This window comes from Stegastes partitus, unplaced genomic scaffold, assembly GCF_000690725.1.
Source record: "Stegastes partitus isolate 25-593 unplaced genomic scaffold, Stegastes_partitus-1.0.2 Scaffold432, whole genome shotgun sequence".
Lineage (NCBI taxonomy): Eukaryota > Metazoa > Chordata > Actinopteri > Pomacentridae > Stegastes > Stegastes partitus.
This window is the reverse complement of record NW_007578163.1, coordinates 352,818-372,254: the sequence shown is the minus strand read 5'-3', so window position 1 is coordinate 372,254 and position 19,437 is coordinate 352,818. Positions and strand designations below refer to the sequence as shown.

Below are 19,437 nucleotides of genomic sequence, written 5' to 3'. Positions count from 1 at the left end.
GGGGGGGAGACAGTCCTTGATGTGCTGGAGAACCAGTCTCTCAAAGCACTTCAAAATAACAGGTGTGAGGGCAGCAGGGTGGTCATCATTAAGGCTGCTTGTGGGTGACTTTTTTGGGATCAGGATTATTGTTGCAGATTTTAGGCAGGTGGGGATGACTGCTTGGGCCAGGGACAGGTTGAAGATCCTGCAGAACACGTGGGACAGCTGGTGTGCACATGCTCTGAGCACCTTGCCCAGTACTGTATCTGGACCAGCAGCCATCCTGGGGTTCACAGTGATTCAAAGTGAGCAAAGAAGCTGTTGAGTTCCTCCTGGTCTCCTGGTGTCACATCCCAGCTCCTGAAGTTTGTGATAGACCCTGCCACACCTCCCGTGGTCTGTTGCTGGTGAGATGGGACTCTCTCCTCCTCTTGTAGCCGCTTTGGCATTTGTCTAAGCGCGCCGCCATCTTGAAAAAAGATGGCACTAAACACCTCAAGTACGAGGTGAGATCAGAAAGTTCAGAGACTGTGCCTATAAAACTTCAAAACTGTACCTGATTTCCATTTGACTGCCACCATCAGTGCTGTGACGCACTGCAGTCTTCTCAGCTGTGGCAAAAAGGCAACTCTTCAACTTGAATCTAATTTGGGGGAAATTTCTACAGTTTTTCCTTGTGTTTTGGAGACTGCAGCTTTTCCAGCTGCAGACTCACTTATGATCACCAGCGACGAACCCCCACATGTAACGCTGCATCATCCTGACTACTGACTGACACAATACGTGCTGTTTGCTCCGTGTTTAGTTCTGTGAATAAATCACATATGCACATACCAGAGATCACAACGGTAGTTATGTGGTCTCCTGTCTCATGACTTGCACAGGCATGACAAACTCTGTGCACCACAAACTGTCCCACAACTTTTTCATGAGCCCTTGTATTTATCTGATGCTATTTAAAGGGTCTATGTTGTCATGTGACAGCAGCTTGGAATAACGTAGTAATGTAGACACCTGCAGAACTTTGTTCAGAAAAAAATCTAATTAATTGACAATCTAACCATCACTTTGTATTAATAGAGTAAATTTACATTATGAGCCACAAAGGAACCCACAACCCTGTTGTGTGTTCAATAGATAAGGCAAGCAGCTTTAAAATGAGACTAAAACACCGTTCGACGAACATAAGCAACATGTCAGTGTGTTAAGAGTTTTCCTGAAACAGTCAAGTCTTGTGGTGAAGAAACTCCTGCAGTGATGTTTGTGTTCTGCATCAGGAGACAGTGAAGAGGAGTCCCAGTCGAGGCTCCCAGGAGTCAGGGCCGTCGCCGCCGGGCAAGAAGGACAGCGAGCTGGAGGTCATCCTGAGACGCCGACGCAACAAGGCAGGAGAGGCCAGCTCTGGAGGTAAGCACACCTGAAGGAGGTCAACAAGGCGCTGCTACATTTTCAACAACTAATTTGGTCATTAATTAATCTGATAATGTCTTGCAATCAATCATCTTTAAAATTACATAAAATTGTAAAACATATATATATATATATATATTACAAACCTCAGCTAATTATTACTTTGATATTCAATATTGAATTTAAGTAGAATTTAAATAAAATCAGATATTTTTTTTAGACACTTTTAAAAATAGTTTCATTTATTTGTCAATGATGAATTCAAGTAATTATTCTAATTCTAGCCAAATATAATTCCAGGTAAGCCTCATCTTTTAAAAGCTCTTTACATGTTTTGTATTATTTGTGGAGCAACTACAAACGTGTATATTTGGAGTAAATCAGCTCAATCCATTTAGGAAAGTAGATGTAGAAACAGTGTGATGTGCTAACACAACTACCTCATATTCAAATACAGTCATTAATGTCGTTAATCACATTCCACCACTGACACATTTGTTCATTTTGTATAACCCAACAACAATAAAGCAATTGAAGGCAAAAAAAAACACAAAAAACATGTCATTAAAATTCCAAAGAACACTGTCTAACTTACAGAATGATGAAGCAATGAAAGGAATCTGTTTTAAACTCTTGATCTGCTCGTCCCTCTCCTGCACATCTGTGCCATGAAACAGATGTGTGAAAGGTGCCTTTGTTTTATGTAATATTAACTCCAATGTTTTTAACAGACCTTTGCATACTGTCTAACTTGCAGAAACGATGAGCTGCGAAAAGTAGCAAACAAATGTATTTTTTCAAATTAGACAGTGTGCAGGAGTTTGATTGAAGCTTTCGATCCACTCATCCCTCTGTGACAAAGTAGGCTTCTGACTTGTTACAGATCAAAAGTAAAAAAATATATATAGTTGTTAGTTTCTTACCTGCATGTGTGGACTCAGATAAAGTCGTCAAGTGTCACATGAATTCCAGATAGTGAGTCAGACCTAAAGAAGACAAGCAAAGGGACTCAGGTTTTTAGTCCCACCTTCTGCTTGACTCTTAAATCAAGTCTGTCTCAGGGGACAAATCCTACTGAACTGGAGTTTCCTCAAAGTCAGAAATGAAATAAAAAATGAGCTTCTGTAGCAATAAAACATGGACAAAGAATGAAAACAATAATACAACCTGTGTTCAGACATCCAGTGCAGTGAGTGCCTGCTGTCGTGCTGCTCATTCTGATTCTGCACTGTCAGGCTGCTCAAAGTGATTTCAGGCCTGGAGGCAGAACCTGAGCGACTATGTCTGTTTGCGTCCAGTAGAGGGCGCACTGCAGCGACAGAACACAAAGGCCCACTGCTGCAGATGTGGATTTATCGGCTTTTCCACGATTGATCGACCTCGTCGAGCACAACAAGTCACGTCAATGCAGAAAATTAGAACTGGATGCATTTTTCTCTCAATTTTCTTAACTTCTAAATGAGACACAAAGAGGAGTCCGAGTGTCAGCAGATGTTGGATGAATGCATAAAGCTACCAACAGCAGTACAAATGGTGAAATCTGCAGTGAAAGAATACAGTTTTGATTCACTTAAACTTCATGCTTTATACTTTTACACTGTATTTACTGGACTGGTAGAGTTACTAGATCATGTTCAAGTCTGATAGACCTACAATGTGTAAATGAAATTTAGTATTTAAAGTACATTTAGCTCACAAAAGTTACTTGAATCAAAATGAAACAAGATTTTAATGAACAATTTTCATTTGTGTATGTTTTTAATTAGAATTTTTTTTTGCTGAAAAGGTCAAAAAGTAATGTCCAAATGCAGGCGGCACTCATCAGACTTTTCCCACTGATCTCCAGATGAGCGCGAGGGCCAGATGAGCCACGTCTCGTCCTCCGACAGTCTGAACGGAAGGCGCACCAGCAGCGACTCAGGCAAGGATCCAGACGGACTGAGCGCCCCCTCTGACATGCCGGGGCCCAGGGTCAGTCCGGAGAGACGGGGGTCGGGGCCTGGACCCATCGTGGCCAGAAGGAGGAGCTCCGACACGTACAGAGAGAGGAGGTCCTGCAGCTCTCAGTCGGAGAAAGAAACGGCAGAGTCTCCGGTCAGCAACGGCTGCATTGACAGGTGGAGCATCACTGCACACAACACGGAGCTGGTTTAGGGCTGATTGATCCAGCTGTCAGTTATGAATTGAATTGTCAGAAAATTCAGTTAAATTTTATTTGTGCAGCGCAGTTTATAATACGTTATCACACAGCGCTTATCAAAGTAAGGTACAGACCTTACAAATCTAAACAGAGAAACCAACGATCCAAAGTTGCCTCTGGACTTCCTGTGAGTAAGCAGTTGGCAACGGTGCCTCCCATTCTACTTCTGGAAACTCTGGGAACCACCAGTAGACCTGCAGTCTGAGAGCGAAGGGCTCTGTTAGGACGACACAGCACGATGAGGCTTTTAAGCTACAATGGAGCTGGTCGTTGAGAGTTTTATATGTTAGAAGCAGGATTTTATATTCTATCCTGGATTTTACAGGGAGCCACTGAAGAGAAGCTAATATGGGAGAAATGTGATCTGTTACTGGTTCCTGTCAGAACCCTGGCTGCAGCATTTTGGATCAGCTGGAGGTTTTTAAGAGAGTTATTGGGACATCCTGATAATAAGGAATTAGAATAGTCCAGTCTAGAAGTTATAAATGATGGACTACTTTCTCAGCATCACTCTAAAACAGGATGTTCCTGATTTTTACAATATTATGTCGATGAAAGAAGGCCGTCCTACAAACTGGTTTTATATGGCTTTTGAAGGACATGTCCTGGTCAAAAATAACTCCAAGGTTCTTTACAGTAGAACTGGAGGCCAAGGCAATGCCATCTAGAGCAGCTATCTGGTTTGATAGTGTGTTTCTGAGGTGTTTAGGGCCAAATACCTCAGTTTTGTCTGAATTTAAATGAAGGAAATTCCAGGTCATCCAGGCCTGTATGTCCTTCAGACATGCCTAGAGTCTGACCAACTGATTGGTTTCATTTGGCTTCATAGATAAATATAGCGGGGTGTCGTCTGCATAACAGTGGACATCTCATTCTCTTTCACCCATTCACACACCAATGGCGACAGAGCTGCCATGCAAGGCGCTAGCCTGCCATTGGGAGCAACTTCCGGTTCAAGAACACTTCAACTGTGGAGGGGATTGAACCACCAACCTTATGATCAAAGCACAGCCGCTCTACCATCTGAGCCATAGCTGAATATTTAATGAATTAATCTATGAGTTACACAATAAATATTGACCTTGGGGGTGATCCGAGTGACCCACGTGTGGTCCCACCACCCCTGTGACAGCAGTGTCACCCACAATAGACTCTCCGCTCAAACGGGATGAGTTCATCCTGGTTACTGTTATCTGATCCTGCAGAGAGGGGAATCCCACCTGTTGGCCCTGTTAATACTAATTTGCATATTTAAATTGGGGGCATGGAGAGGGAGGAGTCTGGTACTCTACATGTGCGGTCAATTCCACGCTGAGTGAGATGTACAAAGGAAATGTGCGTACGCAGTTTTCTGGATTGAAGCGTACGCCAGGTTTCCGTCAAAAATCCACACAAGTCTTTGTACATGAGGCCCCAGATCACTGCAGTGCATGTAAACTGCACATAACTGATTAATAACAGTGTTTTGAAACTCTGCTTCACAGCGTCGGGGAGGAGAATCAAATCAAATCGAACGGAGTTGGCCACGCAGAGCCCAGCAGGGATGTGCACGCTGCCGTCTGTACCGACCCAGTCAACGGCAGCGCCGACATCGCAGACGCCGAGTGCTAGGATGGACTCTGAGGATCCCGAGTTTTGTTTTTATGACCTGATCTGTGCATTTATTGATGTGGGAGCGACCAGATCAGATGGTTTAGGGAGTGCTAACACCTTTGCCTTTTTGCTCACTGGGTCAGAACTAGAATGAAAAGTTGACTTTGTATTTATGTTTCTCAGATTTACTCTTAACCTTTTGAAAACTAACCACAGTTGGGTCTGCTGTCACAGCTTACAATATCGTAGTCATAAAAAGGTTATTAACGGGACAGATTTCCTGAAACTTGTAAATGAACGCCCATCGAAAAACGAACACGGGTTTAAATATTGTTAAATGAAGTTCAGAAGATGTGAACAATGTTCAGCCATTGTAGAAACCTCACTTGCTCCAGTAGAGACTGTGTCTGCCGCTCAGGTACATTTATAGAATTATAAAAATACTTGGAGATGAATTAGCTGAAAAATTACTGGAAAAACCTCAACTCAGTGGATACATGGCTGTCTGCACTTTCAGTTTCTCAATATTCGTAATAACTGCTGTCACTGTCATTTCAGATTTGGCCAACAGGTGAGGTTTTCCATGAAAAGAATACATCTGGAAGTCAAAGTGTCAGGTGTAGGGGCATTCCTACCAATGCAGAACCAGTCCTCCCAAAGAAAAGAACCAGAAAAGTTCAAAAATGATCCAGACAACATCTAAACGATGGAAAAGTGAATAAAAATGGGTTCAACAGAGGACTTCTACTTGATAGCGCAGTGCTTGAGTTCTGTGTGAAGCCACGTGTTATTGTTGAGACTGACTCGTTTTGAATTTCATTGCTAATTTCAACTTTAATTGACACTTCTGCTCTGAGAATACCTACATATGAAATATCTTGGCCTATGCAGGCACCTACAGATTAAAAACAACCGTCCAAAAACTGGTCAGATTGCTCTTAACTCATAGACCTGTGGCTCACTTGGCAAAAATGACCATATGACCACAGACGAGACAGATTTTTCTGGGTTTCTCTGACAAAACAGCTTCATTTAGAGTGAGCCCCCGACGTAATGCAGCTCGAGCTCACCAGCTCAAACCCTGTAGAACTACTCTGCACTTCACAATGGGAAGCTGTGTTGTCTTGGAGTAATTCAGCCAGTTCCCATTCTGAATAAACAATAATGACACAGAGAGTCTGCAGGCTGACACGATTGGCTTCTTAGATTTGTTCAGTATGAAACCCTGGAAGTCTGAGTGTGTCATATGTACACTGCAGCTTCCTTCGCCCTGGTATCAACCACCTTTTTAACTCATCGTGTGTCTTCCAGCGTACAGAAACACCACATTGACTTGTTAATGAGGAAAAAAATGTGGGAAACAAAATCAGCTTCAGTAAAACAAAAGCGTGAGTAAAGTAAAGCGTCAGTGTGGGGTTTTCTACAACGGCTGATATTGAATAACTGCAGCATTTATCACAAGCCCTTTTCTCTGAAGGTTTCTGAACACAAGCCTGTGGATCCAGGAGGACAGACAGACTGTACTGTAACGAGGGAAGATGCACCTTTTTTTGCACAGAACCTCAGTTTTCTTAAGACATTTTGACTTGTATGATGACTGCGAAGCTTTAGGTTTGATGTTTTCTTTTTCTACTTGATGCACAATGGATATGCTCGGTGTCACTTTGTGTCATCAGAAGGAATGCACTGTACTGTTTTACAATCCAGCTCTCCTGACTTCTTCTGCTTCCCCTCCTCTTCTTTCGTAGTGAGGGCTGCACAATTAATTTACATATAATCAAGCTGGCATCCCAGGCTGCAGCGTTTCACTTTATATATATATGCGGCAGTTTTAATTAGCATGCCAACAGCGTGCTGTAATCTTCCTGCAGCCGCTGAGGCAAATATTCCCGATCAGGATTGTGCTGCTGTATTCAAAGGAATTAAACAATTTGTCATGGTTTAATTTTGAAGCACGCACAGTTTCCACCATGTCACTGGAGTATTTGGATTAATGATCAGGGTGGAAGCACACAATAGCATCATCTGAAAAACCCTGCAGTGCCACATGCTGCTGGGAAACGCGGTACCGTTAAAGAAAAGCTGACCCAGTTGACCGACGCCCTCATTGTGCAGCCCTGACTACAGTATCCCGGTATTTAACGTCTGAACCTCCTCTGTAAAGTGCAGTCCAGAAGAGGGAAGCTGAGTTACAAATGCAGGGAAAAGTTTAACAACCAGGGTTAAATACAACAATCGGCATGTTTCTCCCACTTCTGCTGCTGCTGAGGCTGCAGTCCAGGTTCCAGCGTGTGGACCATCAGTGGAGCGCTCACGAGGTGGGAAACGTTGATGTTGCAGGGTTTGAGGAACATGACAAGAGGTTTCGACAGTAGCACATCTAACAGAAATATTCTCAGGGTCCACGGGACAAATTTTCACCAAAACCCACTTCAGGGGCCTCAATGAGAAAACAGCCATTTTCTTTTCTTGTTAAATGAGCGAAGGATTAGAAGTGCTTTGGAGGAATGAGGTGCTTGTGTACTTTTTCTACCTCTCCACAATCACCTGCCTCTAAACCTAAACGTCCTGAATTACATTTTGTGGTGTGAAAACTCATGAGATCCTGTCCAAGTCCCTTCACCGGTGATGAGATGTCTTCCTCCTCTGAATCAGCACTGAGTGCAGAGAACCTGATCGCACACTCTGAGATGCTGTCGTTGTTTCTCACCATCACAACTCACTGTGCATTCCTTGGCTTTTTTTACATTTTGTTTTGAATTTGGTAGGGCCTGCTGTCTATATATAGCTTTCATGACGTGATGCAACATTGAAAAGAATTTTGAAGAGTATGCAATTACATAAGGCACATTTGTATTACGCTTTCACACCTTTTAATTGTTTCTCAACACACAGAATCACATTTAAAAGTGCATTTTGTTCTGTCATGATGTGTATCTTATTCTAACGCAGAGGACCAGATGATTTATCCAGAGTAAGGCTGCACATTGAACATTAAAAGCTGCCACAGGCCTGAATATTATGCATATCGAGGCCTTGCACAGGCCTCCTGACGGCAGTAGAGTCGACCTGTGGCAGTCTCGGGTCCACGCATCGATTGCATAGTTGTTAACCAAGTGGCTACTTAACAAAGGGAATTACTGTATCTGACAGAGTTTGTGTGTGTTTGGGATATAAATGGAGTGTTACAAGTTTTTTTGTTGTTGTTTTTTTTAAAATATATTTTCATTCTAGCACCACTTGAAATAAATGCAATTCAAACGAAAGCAAGTGTTCTGGGGTCCGTTTCACAAAAAGCAGGTTCAACAAACTCTGAGTCTAATCCTGAACTCTGAGTCGATCGACTCTCAGACAGGAAACTGTTGAGTTTCCGGTTCCAGAACAGCGGATTTGAGTTTAATCAACTCAGAGCAGTTTCACCTGGAGTTCATCAGAACTTTATTGTCATTGTCATTCCAATAGAGGGCGCCATAGATCCAAAAAGGTGTCATCATTGCCACTCAGCTTTGCACTCATTCGTTCCATTGGTAATACTTTAAAAACTGTGTCGCTGTTGGTGGTTTGTCTTTAATCCAGTTCAGTAAAATACACTTTCATACTAAAAATAGAAACTTACCGAGTAATTTAGATTTATTCTTGTCTATTAAATTATTAGAACATGGCAGCCCTACCAGAAGCTGACCCGGGTCTTTCCAGATTCTTCTCCTCAGTATAGCACTCATTTCCTTTGTTATACAAGGCCAGTATTTTGATATTTTCGGACAACTCCATAAACATGTAGGTATGTCCCATCGGTTATTTTACCTTTAAGGTATAAGGGCGACCTACGTGAGTCTATCTTGTTCAGAGAAACCAGTGTCCTGTGCTGTTGATGCAGTATTTTTTTCTTGGGTTTCTTTGCTTTATTGCTAAGAAATAATGAGTGAGTAGTTTGACTACAATCTTTCCAGTCGTTTTCATCGCAGTGACGTTGAAGATCTTCTTCCTATCGCTCAGTCAACTTCCCAATATTATGTCCATTAGAGTCGTGCAAATTGGCACAAGATTGCTTAATAACAGACTTCTTCACATTGAGGTCCATCATAAATTTCTCCATTGTTCCTTGATTAATTCTACAATTTGCCTGGATAAAATGTCGAACCTGCAAATAAGCAAAAAAAGTCCCAAGTTGACTCAACTTAAAATAATTTGTAACCTTGCCGACTGAAAATTTTGATTAAGGCTAGCAAATCATTTCAGGTTATTTCAACTGACTTATAAATCAGGCTAACAAACTGTTTCAAGTCATTTCAACACAGTTGTGTGTGGAAATTACTTTAGATAAACTGTCAGCCCAAATCAAAGGTTAGTAGAGACTTGGCAACGCTCACACCCCTGGACCCACTGTTTTATGTCGGAGGTCATACCTGGCCAGTAGCAGCGCTCTCGAACCAATTCCGAGGTCCTCTCAATGCCTTGGTGGCCATGTTGGTGCAGCTGCCTTAAGATCTCACTTAAGGACAGCAGGTAAGAGCAGCTGAAGGCCTTCTTCGCCCCCATCTGGACGGAAATCACCCTCTCCTCCTTTCTTTCAGAGATGGACAATGGAAATTATCTACGTCACACAAATGGAAAAAAAAAAACTCAGGTTCACACGGACCAACATGGTGCAAAAATTCTCTCTTTGGGACCGATTTCTTGCACACCTTAATGAAAACAAAAACTAAGAGACAGAGGCCACGTCTACACGTAGCCGGTATTCACAAAAACGGATCTACGTTTTCAAAAATAGCATTGTTCACATCAGAACGTTTTCAAAAAAATCTTTGTTTACACAAACCCGCATAAACACGTCATTAAGAGCTGCTATGAGCTGCCAGACCTATAGGGGGCAGTGTAACGAGAAAGCCATGCTAGCCTATCAGAATCCTGGAAAAAACACAGCAAAAACTTCCTGTTACTTTGACGATAATGGGGTCGTTTGTTTGGACCGACAGAGACATGGAGCTGCTCCTACATGTGGTGTTACTGAGCACACAAAAAGGAAACACTAGAAAACACTGACTGGGAAACATTCAGTCCAAGAATATGGACGCAGCCAAACTGTAAACATGATCGCACACACGTGATGCTGATGACGCTTTAGTCGCTCACTGTGACGTCAAACTCCATCTCCTCCTGTCTACATGCAAATGTAAAGACAAGAGTTTTCCAAATCTCCACCTTGGCTGGAGTTTTCAGATCGTTTTCAGTGACTTGGAGCTTCGTTTACGTGTAAACCAGAGGCCCAGACGCACTGACATATCACAGTTTTTGCTAAACAGGGCCTTATTGCACATGCACCTTACCCATCAGCAGCACTACAATGAAGAGAGAAGACGACAAGAGAGACCGAGAGGAAAAGCGAACATATGGATCGCTAAAATAAATGCAGCGTTGTTTAAAAAACAGTCTCCAGAGGCGCAAGCTACAGGAAGACACATTCAGCTGAAACATCTTCCTACAGCTGATGAGCAGAGAGAAAGGCTACAAACATAGAAATAGTTAAACATCTATTGGTATCGTGTTGTTTTAGTTCATTTATCAGATTTAAATTAAATTTTAAATAAAGATGAGAAGAGATGAAAAAACAAACTTAGTTATATTTTTATTTAGTCGAGCCAAAAACAAAAAGAAATCATTTGAGTGTATCTACATCACACTGGAAACTGCTAAATCAGCTGAGAAAAGATAAAATACACTTTTACATGTCAAAAGCAGAGAAAATTCAACACTGTACAACATGAAAAAAAAATCTCTCTTATACAAAGTCCTGGTGAAATCCAGGTCAAAGTGCTGGTGCATAAGGAGAAAGGGCTGTCAAACACTGGCAACATTATTTTTTGGCAATACAAACTTCTTGTTACACAAAAAGATAAAGAACTAAAAAATAGTACAATTTTTCACATCTTTACAAAAAATATATCCCAAACAGGACTGAAAGGCAGCGTATATACAGTGATTTATGTTCTGTGATTGGAAAATAAACTGCCAATTCAGAAAAACAGAGAAACCTGCATCAAGTCTGTTCAGTTGGTAGAAGCCCCAAATAGAGGAAGCTAGCAAGTTAGCATTTAGCTTCTGCTCAAAAGAGATGTCGCATGTTCTGAAAGAAGGGTTGCTACAAATAACTTAAAATGACTCATGCTACTGTAACCAACTGAGTTCATTAGCTAACTGTTCAGCATGCTACCATTAAGTGATGCTACAAATGTGTGTCCATAAAATAACCGTGGCACTCTTGGTCCAGTTAACATCTAAGCTAGCTAGCAGGCTAACTAGTACCAATATCACATCACTGGACAACTTAAGATGGGTTTATAAAAGCACAGTTAACCCCAACATGACCACAACCTTGTTAGCTAGTCAACTAACTTGTCAGGAAATTCAGCATGTTCCCAGTTAGTTTAACTTAGATGTTTAATTAGATGTCAATGTAATCAGACTAAGAGCGATTTTAACTAGCCAGCATGCTAGCATTTAGAACATAAATCTGCTCAACTGCAACATGAAACTTTGCTACAGTAAGCAACTTAACTTACATCGCACGCTAGCATTTAGGTATTGGCACAAATATGTATCCTGTGATTTACCGTTACAACTAATGGTACATTTAGCATCTAAGCTAGCTAGGTAGGTAACTGGTACCCCTGTGATATAACTGAATAACTTAAGATTATCATACAAAAGTCTGGTTAATGCAAACCCAAGTGGTGAACTGGTAATCATGCTAACATGCCAGCTAACAAGCTATTTTGGCTAGCTAGTTAGCAGTCAGCTTAACTTAGATGTCAGCTTGATCATAATGTGAATATGTGTCCTTTCAGTAACCGTTAAAAGTCATGGTACAGTACTGGCACCCATCTCACATCACTGGACAACTTAAGATAGCTGTATAAGAACAGCATTAACCGTAACAAGAACAAAACCATAAAACAAGTAGTTAGCTTGCTAGTCACACTAGCTATGAGCACTACCTACATAGTCATTTCCATAAATCAGTTTTGCAGAGTGACTTTCTAGTAGCCTCACGCTTAGTTTTCCGCTACATCAGCAGCCCTGCTAGCATTTAGCGCTCATTACACACTTGAAACACAAATTGCTCAAAGGAATACAAAGTGGTAAATACGGCTGATCTGAATTCTCACCATGTGTGGAGTCAAAAAACAAGAATGAGGTTTCATGATTCTGAACTCAAATGGCATACCGTTTGCTAACGTTGGCATGTTAATGTGCATTTTATTTAATAATGCCTGCTAACATCTCAACATTTTGCATTTTACGACGCCAACATTAAAACAAATGTAAACAGACTACTTAACTAACATTCTAAAACCAACAATGTGAGGATTAATCAAAATAATCCAAACACTGTCAGGATGTTTAAGTCTCTGTAGCTGAGATGCTAGCATGTTTAAACACTAGATTAAATGTCATTTTTGTTTTTCATGAATGAAGCTAAAACAGTTCTTGTGGAGGGAAAATGTGAACGTTGATTCAGAGGCTCATAACTCCTAAATAAACTTTAAGCAGTTTGACTACAGGAAAACCTTTTGGCATCAGGATTGAAGTGGACCAGAAAAAATCACTGTACAAATTGGTTATTGTTTGGTTTCCTGAAAGACATACTACCAGCAAGATGTCCAGGTACATAGATGTTTGTAGTATTTGCATTGTATTGCATAATGCTCCTGTTTTCAGCTGCAATTATTACCGGAAAAAACAGAAGAAAATCCATTATTGTGTCTAATTGTGGATTTGTTTCGTAATGGCCAAGAAAATGAGTCCTAACATTTGGTGCACCCCATTCTATATTGTCTCACATTACCAGACCATTCTATAGGACTGACAGCGTTGGATAAAATGATAATGATTGCACCCCATTATTATGTGCACAGCCAGTTTGATGTAGTCTTGCATAGACAGGCCGTTGTAATGAGGTGAACAGACCATTCTACACAGCGCTGAGATTAAGACAATGAGGTGAAGTCACACTATTCTCTGGCACCGTGTGGAATGGCCTGATCGCATCCCATTATCAACATAATAAGAGAAATCATGTTGCATCGAGTTTGTATAGTCCTGTATAGCCAACTATTCTGTGGTCTGACTGCGTGTTATTATCAAGCTCCTACAGGTGGACAAAGCTCAGGTGTGTTTGAAGTTCTTTAAACCGCTTACCATCAACCTTTGAAGAATAGGATGCTGTGATGCTGGGACATTGTTTTAGTAGAATATTGGCTGGCAAGGGAGGTGAGGAATATCTTGGCTAATTCACAGAAAAAAATAGCAATCAACACCTGAACGTTTTTAGCGTGGAGGAGGTTGCTGTCGTCTCCTGTGCTGAGGCTCACACCCACAATTTAAATCTGGTGAGTCAGACCAAGTTCTGTAAATACAAAACCACTGCTGAAGTACCAACAGCTAAACTTGTCATTAAAAACGGGTTAAAAGTATTCATGAATTTGTTCTCGTAGCAACCAAGCTGGCTAGTTTGCTCACTAGAAATAGTTCTGAATCCTGTGTGATAACAGCTGACAGCACGCTACTGACGCAACACGGAAGCATTCAGTCCTGTGGTTTGTTAGCGGGGAGCTAACTCTTATCTGTTACGCTCATCGGCTAAAGCAGCTCGCTAGTCAGGCTGGAACTTTACGGACTGACTGAGGATTTTTGGTGCTGCGACGGTGGCCTGTGAGGGACATTTTCACAACAACATGTCAGGACAAGGACACACCTTCATAGAAAAAGATTTTAAAAATCTAAATAGAAGAGCACATTTGTCTAGTTTGACCACAACGCTGTGAAAGGTCAAAGCTACCAGTGATTGTAGTGAAACAGGAAGAATCTCACAAACCTGCTCGACCGCAACAATAAGAACAGATGCTGCTAAATACAACTATTCAGTCTTGTTTCCACCCTCCGATGCTCAATAGATCTGGTTCTGTAAACCCGGCCGGCTGCGAACCGGTGAATGGTTGCTATCCGAGTCATCTGGGTGCGATCTCCTGCATCATGGCGGGCAGGTGGATGGTCGGACACGAGTCCCTGTGCCTCAGTTTGAACATCAGCTGCTCTTTTTCCTGAGAAAGCGTCTGGTTGACTGCTGTCTGCCTCTCCAGCGCCACCTTCAGATCCTGCTGCTCCTTCGATAACTGCCTGGAAAACAGAAGATGGGGATGGTGTGAAGAGGAGCGTTGTGTCCAGCAGGTGGCAGCAGTCAGTAGGTGGCGGGGCACTTACTGAATGAGAGTCTGGCAGTTGTCTATTCGGACCCTGAGGTCCTCGTTCTGCTGCAGAGTGTGAATGATCTGGTCCTCCAAAGACAAGTTCTTCTCTACCTGAGAACCGAGAGTTAAGAGGAAGAATAAGACGAAGAAACAATTCTGTGTGAAAGAACGACGTGCTCTGCAGATTGAGACAACAAGGAAACGTAAATACTGCATATGACAGATAAAGGATCAGCCGATTCACCACATTTAACCACAGACGACTCAAAACAACCAAACCTGCTGAAGATCAATAAGGCCTGAAATGCTGCATCAGCTACATTAATTTACTGCCTGTTGAATCCAGTTCAGTGCCTCTCAGCTGCATCTCATGTTATCTCTGGTCGTGGGATTAATCAGTTGTTATGACCTGGACCGTGTCTGGATTACTGACCACAGCCTGACATAAGGAGGATCATACTAAACAACCACAGACAGAATTTAACCATAAATAGACACAAAATCACCACCAAGAGCCAAAAAACTAACATGGACAGACACAAAACAACCACAACCAAGAAATACCCACAAAGAGACACTAAACAAACATAAACAGACACAAAGTGACTGAAAACATACAAAACAACCACAAATCCATCCGTCCATCTTTCTCCGCTTATCCGGGGTCGGATATTCCAGACCTCCCTCCCCCCAGCGACGCTTTCCAGCTCTTCCTGGGGGATCCCGAGGCGTTCCCAGGCCAGCCGGGAAATATAATCCCTCCAGCGGGTTCTGGGTCTGCCCCGGGGTCTCCTCCCAGGTGGATGTGTTCAGAAAACCTCCAGAGAGACTCCAAGAAGGCTGGTTGGTCTGAGCTGCTGTTTGGTGCAGAAGCTCAGACAGTCAGAGTTTCCCTGCTCGCTCTCCGGGGAGAACTCTAACAAGGCGGCTCACACCCGCCCGGCGCCTCTCACCGTGGGCAACTCTGGAAAAGGAGAGAGTCCAACGGTAGCCCCTCTCCAGGAGTTTGGTTCCGGAGCCCTTGCTGTGCGTGGAGGTGAGCCGCTAGCGCTCCACCTCCCGCACCAGCTCAGGCTCCTTCCCCATCAGTGAGGTGACGTTAAACGTCCCCAGAGCTGGTCTACACCACCGGGGGGCACTACGCCAGGATGCCCACTCCTGCCTACCACCCAGTGGGCATAGCACCCCGAACCCCGATCCTCTGCCCTGAGGGTGGTGGGCCCTCTGGGCAGTGGTCCCGTGGTGCTTCTTTGGGCTGTGCCCAACCGAGCTGACCGGGGCCCCAAGGCTCGGCCACCAGACGCTCTCCTGCGAGCTCCCCCCCAGGCCTGGCTCCAGCAGGGGGCCCCGGTCTCCCTGTTCTGGTGGTGGCTTTCCTCTTTAACTTTGTCACTCAGGTCTCTGAGTCGCTTTTTGTCTGGTCCCTCCCCTAGAACCAATTTGCCGTGGAGACGCCACCAGGGGCTGGTGACTGAAAAACGACTATGAAAAGATAGAAAGCAGCCTCAAGGGAGACAACAACCACAAAGAGACACACAACAGCCATGAACACAAAAATCACCACAACGGGACACAAAACAACCAACAGGCAAAAAACAACCACAGCAAATAACTACAAACACACAAAACGACCATAAATAGACACAAAATCACCTCCAAGAGCCACAAAGAAACACTAAAATAACAAACTGGTGCAAAATGACTTAAGACACATAAAATAACAAAGAAATGCAAAACCAATGTAAAGAATTGCTTCAGAAAGCTTCAGAAAGAGGCTTAGAAAGATGCACGACTCCTGAAAACGATTAAAAAAAAAAAAAAAAAAAACTAAAAAGAGACGACATGACCACAAAGAGACAGAAAGCTGCTGTCTTTAGCTCCAGCGGGTAGCAAACCTGTAGAAGTTCTTATAAATCTCTGTAAATGTCTCTTCAAATCTCGGTAGATGACATTTCTGAAACTTACCAGCTCATCCATCTGCTGCAGCTTCCTGTTCTGCTCCTGCACACGCTCAGTCTTCATTTCTATGACAAACAGCAGCGACTCCTGCTCAGATTCCCAGAATGCCCCGGGGCTGCCGTGGGCCTGCAGATCACACAGGCTGTTTACATGAATGTAACTCACAGCAGGAACAGATCAACGTGCAGAAACTGGGCTTCGAACACACCTGGATGTTCCTCTGCAGGTCCTTCTTAAAGGTGGATTCTTCGACTCTCCTCTTCAGCTCGTTGTAAACCTGCAGCTCTGCAGACAGCGTCGCTACTTTACCCTGAAGTCACAGCAGAAACACAAAAACTCACTTATAACCGACCATCTGTGCCGTTTCTCTTCTGTCCTGTAGGTGGCGTCAGTGGACATTAAGACTCCTACAGATATTCTGACAGCTAAAAAAAACAACAAAAGAACACAGCAGGGAGGAAATAAAATACACTTACTGATTATTACATCACATTTACTTTAAACAACAACTAAAACGATGCTGAATTCAGCTCATACATGACAGTAGGGTTTATGTGAACATGTGTGTTCCAGTGAATCAAATGAAACAGAACTTTAACTTTGCTAAATACAGACGTTTATACACATTCAGCTGGACTTCAGTCTTCAGAGGCTGTTAGTAACTTTACTATCAGACAACCAGGCAGATTGATCCTGGTCTGTAGCTGCTCGCTGCCGTTTCCTCCTCCACATGTTTACCTGCAGGATGTTTTCAGCCGCCTGGAACTTTTCTGTCAGTTCAGTTTTCTCCTGTTTGTGTTTCACCTGCAGCCCTGCAGGGAAGATAACACCAGACAGGATCCGGTTTCAGTTTAAAACAGATAAACTAATGAATTTTGACACAGTCTTTGACTTATTTATGATGTACACCAGATTTCAAGATGCTCTCAGATCCTCCAGAGAGACAAAAACACATTTCTGTCTCAAGAAGGAGGAGATTCGCTGCCGCACTTTGTTTTGTCTCTCGAAAATGGTGCAAGATGCCTAAATAGCTACAGCGCCGATTGAAAACAGAGAAAATGAACACAAAAGGACAAAAAGCAGCTGTAGAACAGGCATTAAAGCAACGCTGTGAGGCGCAAAACAACTGCAAAGGGATGCTGTTGTATAGAAGAGACACAAAACGCCACACAAGGCACAAACACATGCAAAATGAACACAAAGATGCAAAACCACTTCAGAATGATCAAAACACAACATCAGCAGCTATAAAGAGACAATATGAACACAACTGGATGAAACATGACTATAAACGAGGCCTAAAATATCACAACATGGTTAAAAAGAAGCACAAAACAAGGAACTCAGAATAAATACAACTACAGTCGTGACTCGATAATCTGACACTAAATGTAAAACCTTCTTCTATGTTGGATAGCAAGGCTGTCGGATTGTCAAGACGGAGGTCCAGATACGAGGACGGCTTGATGCTGGAAGGCTCATTAGTTGTTAATCATTGTTCATAGTTGTTATAATAACTAGTGTGTTGTTAGAACACTACATATCGCTGGATTTCAGCCTAACTGACCGGTGTGCTTGTGCACGGGCACAAAAACCTGCAAAATGGTTGTTAAGATACACAAAACGACTCAACTAAGATGCAAAACCGCTGCAAAGATGCTCAAAACGATGCACAATGACCAAAAACAGACCCTAAACAATGACCAAAATAAACAAAGTCCCTGCAAAATGACCAAAAGTAAACTTTGAAAGGACAGAAATCCACCTCAAGACACACAAAGAAGGCCCGACAGAGATGGAACCAGTTAAAAAGAGACAAACACAAATACCTGCAAAACGACAAACTAAAAGATCAAATCTGACAGCAGAGAGCTTTAAACAGTCTGAGCTGGAGTTTTGTTCTTTTATTTCATGATCACGACTGAAAAACAAACTGCACATTGCTTTTACCTTCCACGTGTCTCTCATGTTCCTCGGTCGCAGATTTACTTTTCTGTTCGTGCAGGACGTTCAGATCCGCCGTCGTCTCGGTTCTCACCTGAACGTCACAACAGAAAGACGAATTTAAATTTTAAATAAGGTGGAAAAACCTGCCGGGTTCGATTACAGCAGCTCTGCAGACGGAGCAGGGTCACGGCGAGGACGCCTCGAAATGGCTGCCGACATAAATCAGACGAAAACAAACCGCAGGCTGCAGACCCAGGTGAGGGAGGAGAGGAGCAGCCAGGAGGTTCAGGAGGGTTCAGTCTCTACTCTGCTGCATCGTTACGACTTCAGCTGGTTCATGATAAAACCAACCAAATCTGACAAAAGTTCTCCTCAGCATCATCCTAAATGTCATGTGTCTATCTGCTGCACTGATGAAGTTCTGAGGCTCAGAAATGATGGAAAAAGTCCATTAAAGTGATCAATCTGGACCCTCCTCTGTGGACTTCAAGGACCTGGACCTCTGGAATATTCACAGTCTGAAGGTAGAACTCTGGTCAGTAGATAAAGTTAAATAAAGAGTCAGCTGATTGGTTGACTATTCTTCTCTGAACAAGTTATTGTAGATAAAGGGCGGAGGACAGAATGATCTCAACTGGAGCCATCAGTGAACCTCCTCACCTTGTCCAGGATGCTCAGGACGAGGGCGCACACCTCCTCGTTGGCGTGGTCTTTCAGCAGCTCAGCCCTCTCTGGGTTTCCATTGGCCTCCTTTAAAATCCTCAGCTGCCACTCAAAACGCTCCAACTGCTTCTCCAGACAAACATCCAGCTCAGCTGACGTACGTTTACCTGCCGACACACAAACAAACACAGCGACGAACGGCGCACATCTGAATATGTCCACACACTTCTGCTGTAGATGGAACTACAGTGCTCACAGGAAATACAGCCACTGAACCACACCACCTGGCAGCAGCTTTGAAAGGCAGGTTCTCTGTCAAGAAAGTCACTGAAATGCCAGAATTTACCAGATAGAAGCTGTAAAAACAGAAAGAACTGTCGGATCTTCAACTTCCAGATGGTCCCGAAATACACCGTCAGTAAAAATCTTTCTACA

At 43.0% G+C, this 19,437-nt stretch overlaps 2 protein-coding genes across 2 annotated transcripts in view; one reads left to right on the top strand and one right to left on the bottom strand.

The window, feature by feature from the left end:
* shtn3 (shootin 3) overlaps positions 1-5,203 on the top strand; it is a 47,193-nt gene extending 41,990 nt beyond the window's left edge. The window contains exons 13-15 of the mRNA XM_008286107.1: positions 1,260-1,389; positions 3,239-3,509; positions 5,077-5,203. Coding sequence (XP_008284329.1) covers positions 1,260-1,389; positions 3,239-3,509; positions 5,077-5,203 — 528 coding nt within the window. The remainder of the gene's footprint in view (positions 1-1,259; positions 1,390-3,238; positions 3,510-5,076) is intronic.
* Positions 5,204-10,798: 5,595 nt separating this feature from the next.
* Positions 10,799-19,437, bottom strand: part of ccdc69 (coiled-coil domain containing 69) — a 25,346-nt gene continuing 16,707 nt past the window's right edge. The window contains exons 3-9 of the mRNA XM_008286098.1: positions 19,000-19,169; positions 18,343-18,430; positions 17,131-17,204; positions 16,601-16,702; positions 16,399-16,518; positions 14,447-14,544; positions 10,799-14,362 (exon numbers count right to left, since the gene is read on the bottom strand). Of these exons, the coding sequence (XP_008284320.1) occupies positions 14,194-14,362; positions 14,447-14,544; positions 16,399-16,518; positions 16,601-16,702; positions 17,131-17,204; positions 18,343-18,430; positions 19,000-19,169 (821 nt within the window). The 3' untranslated portion in view covers positions 10,799-14,193. The remainder of the gene's footprint in view (positions 14,363-14,446; positions 14,545-16,398; positions 16,519-16,600; positions 16,703-17,130; positions 17,205-18,342; positions 18,431-18,999; positions 19,170-19,437) is intronic.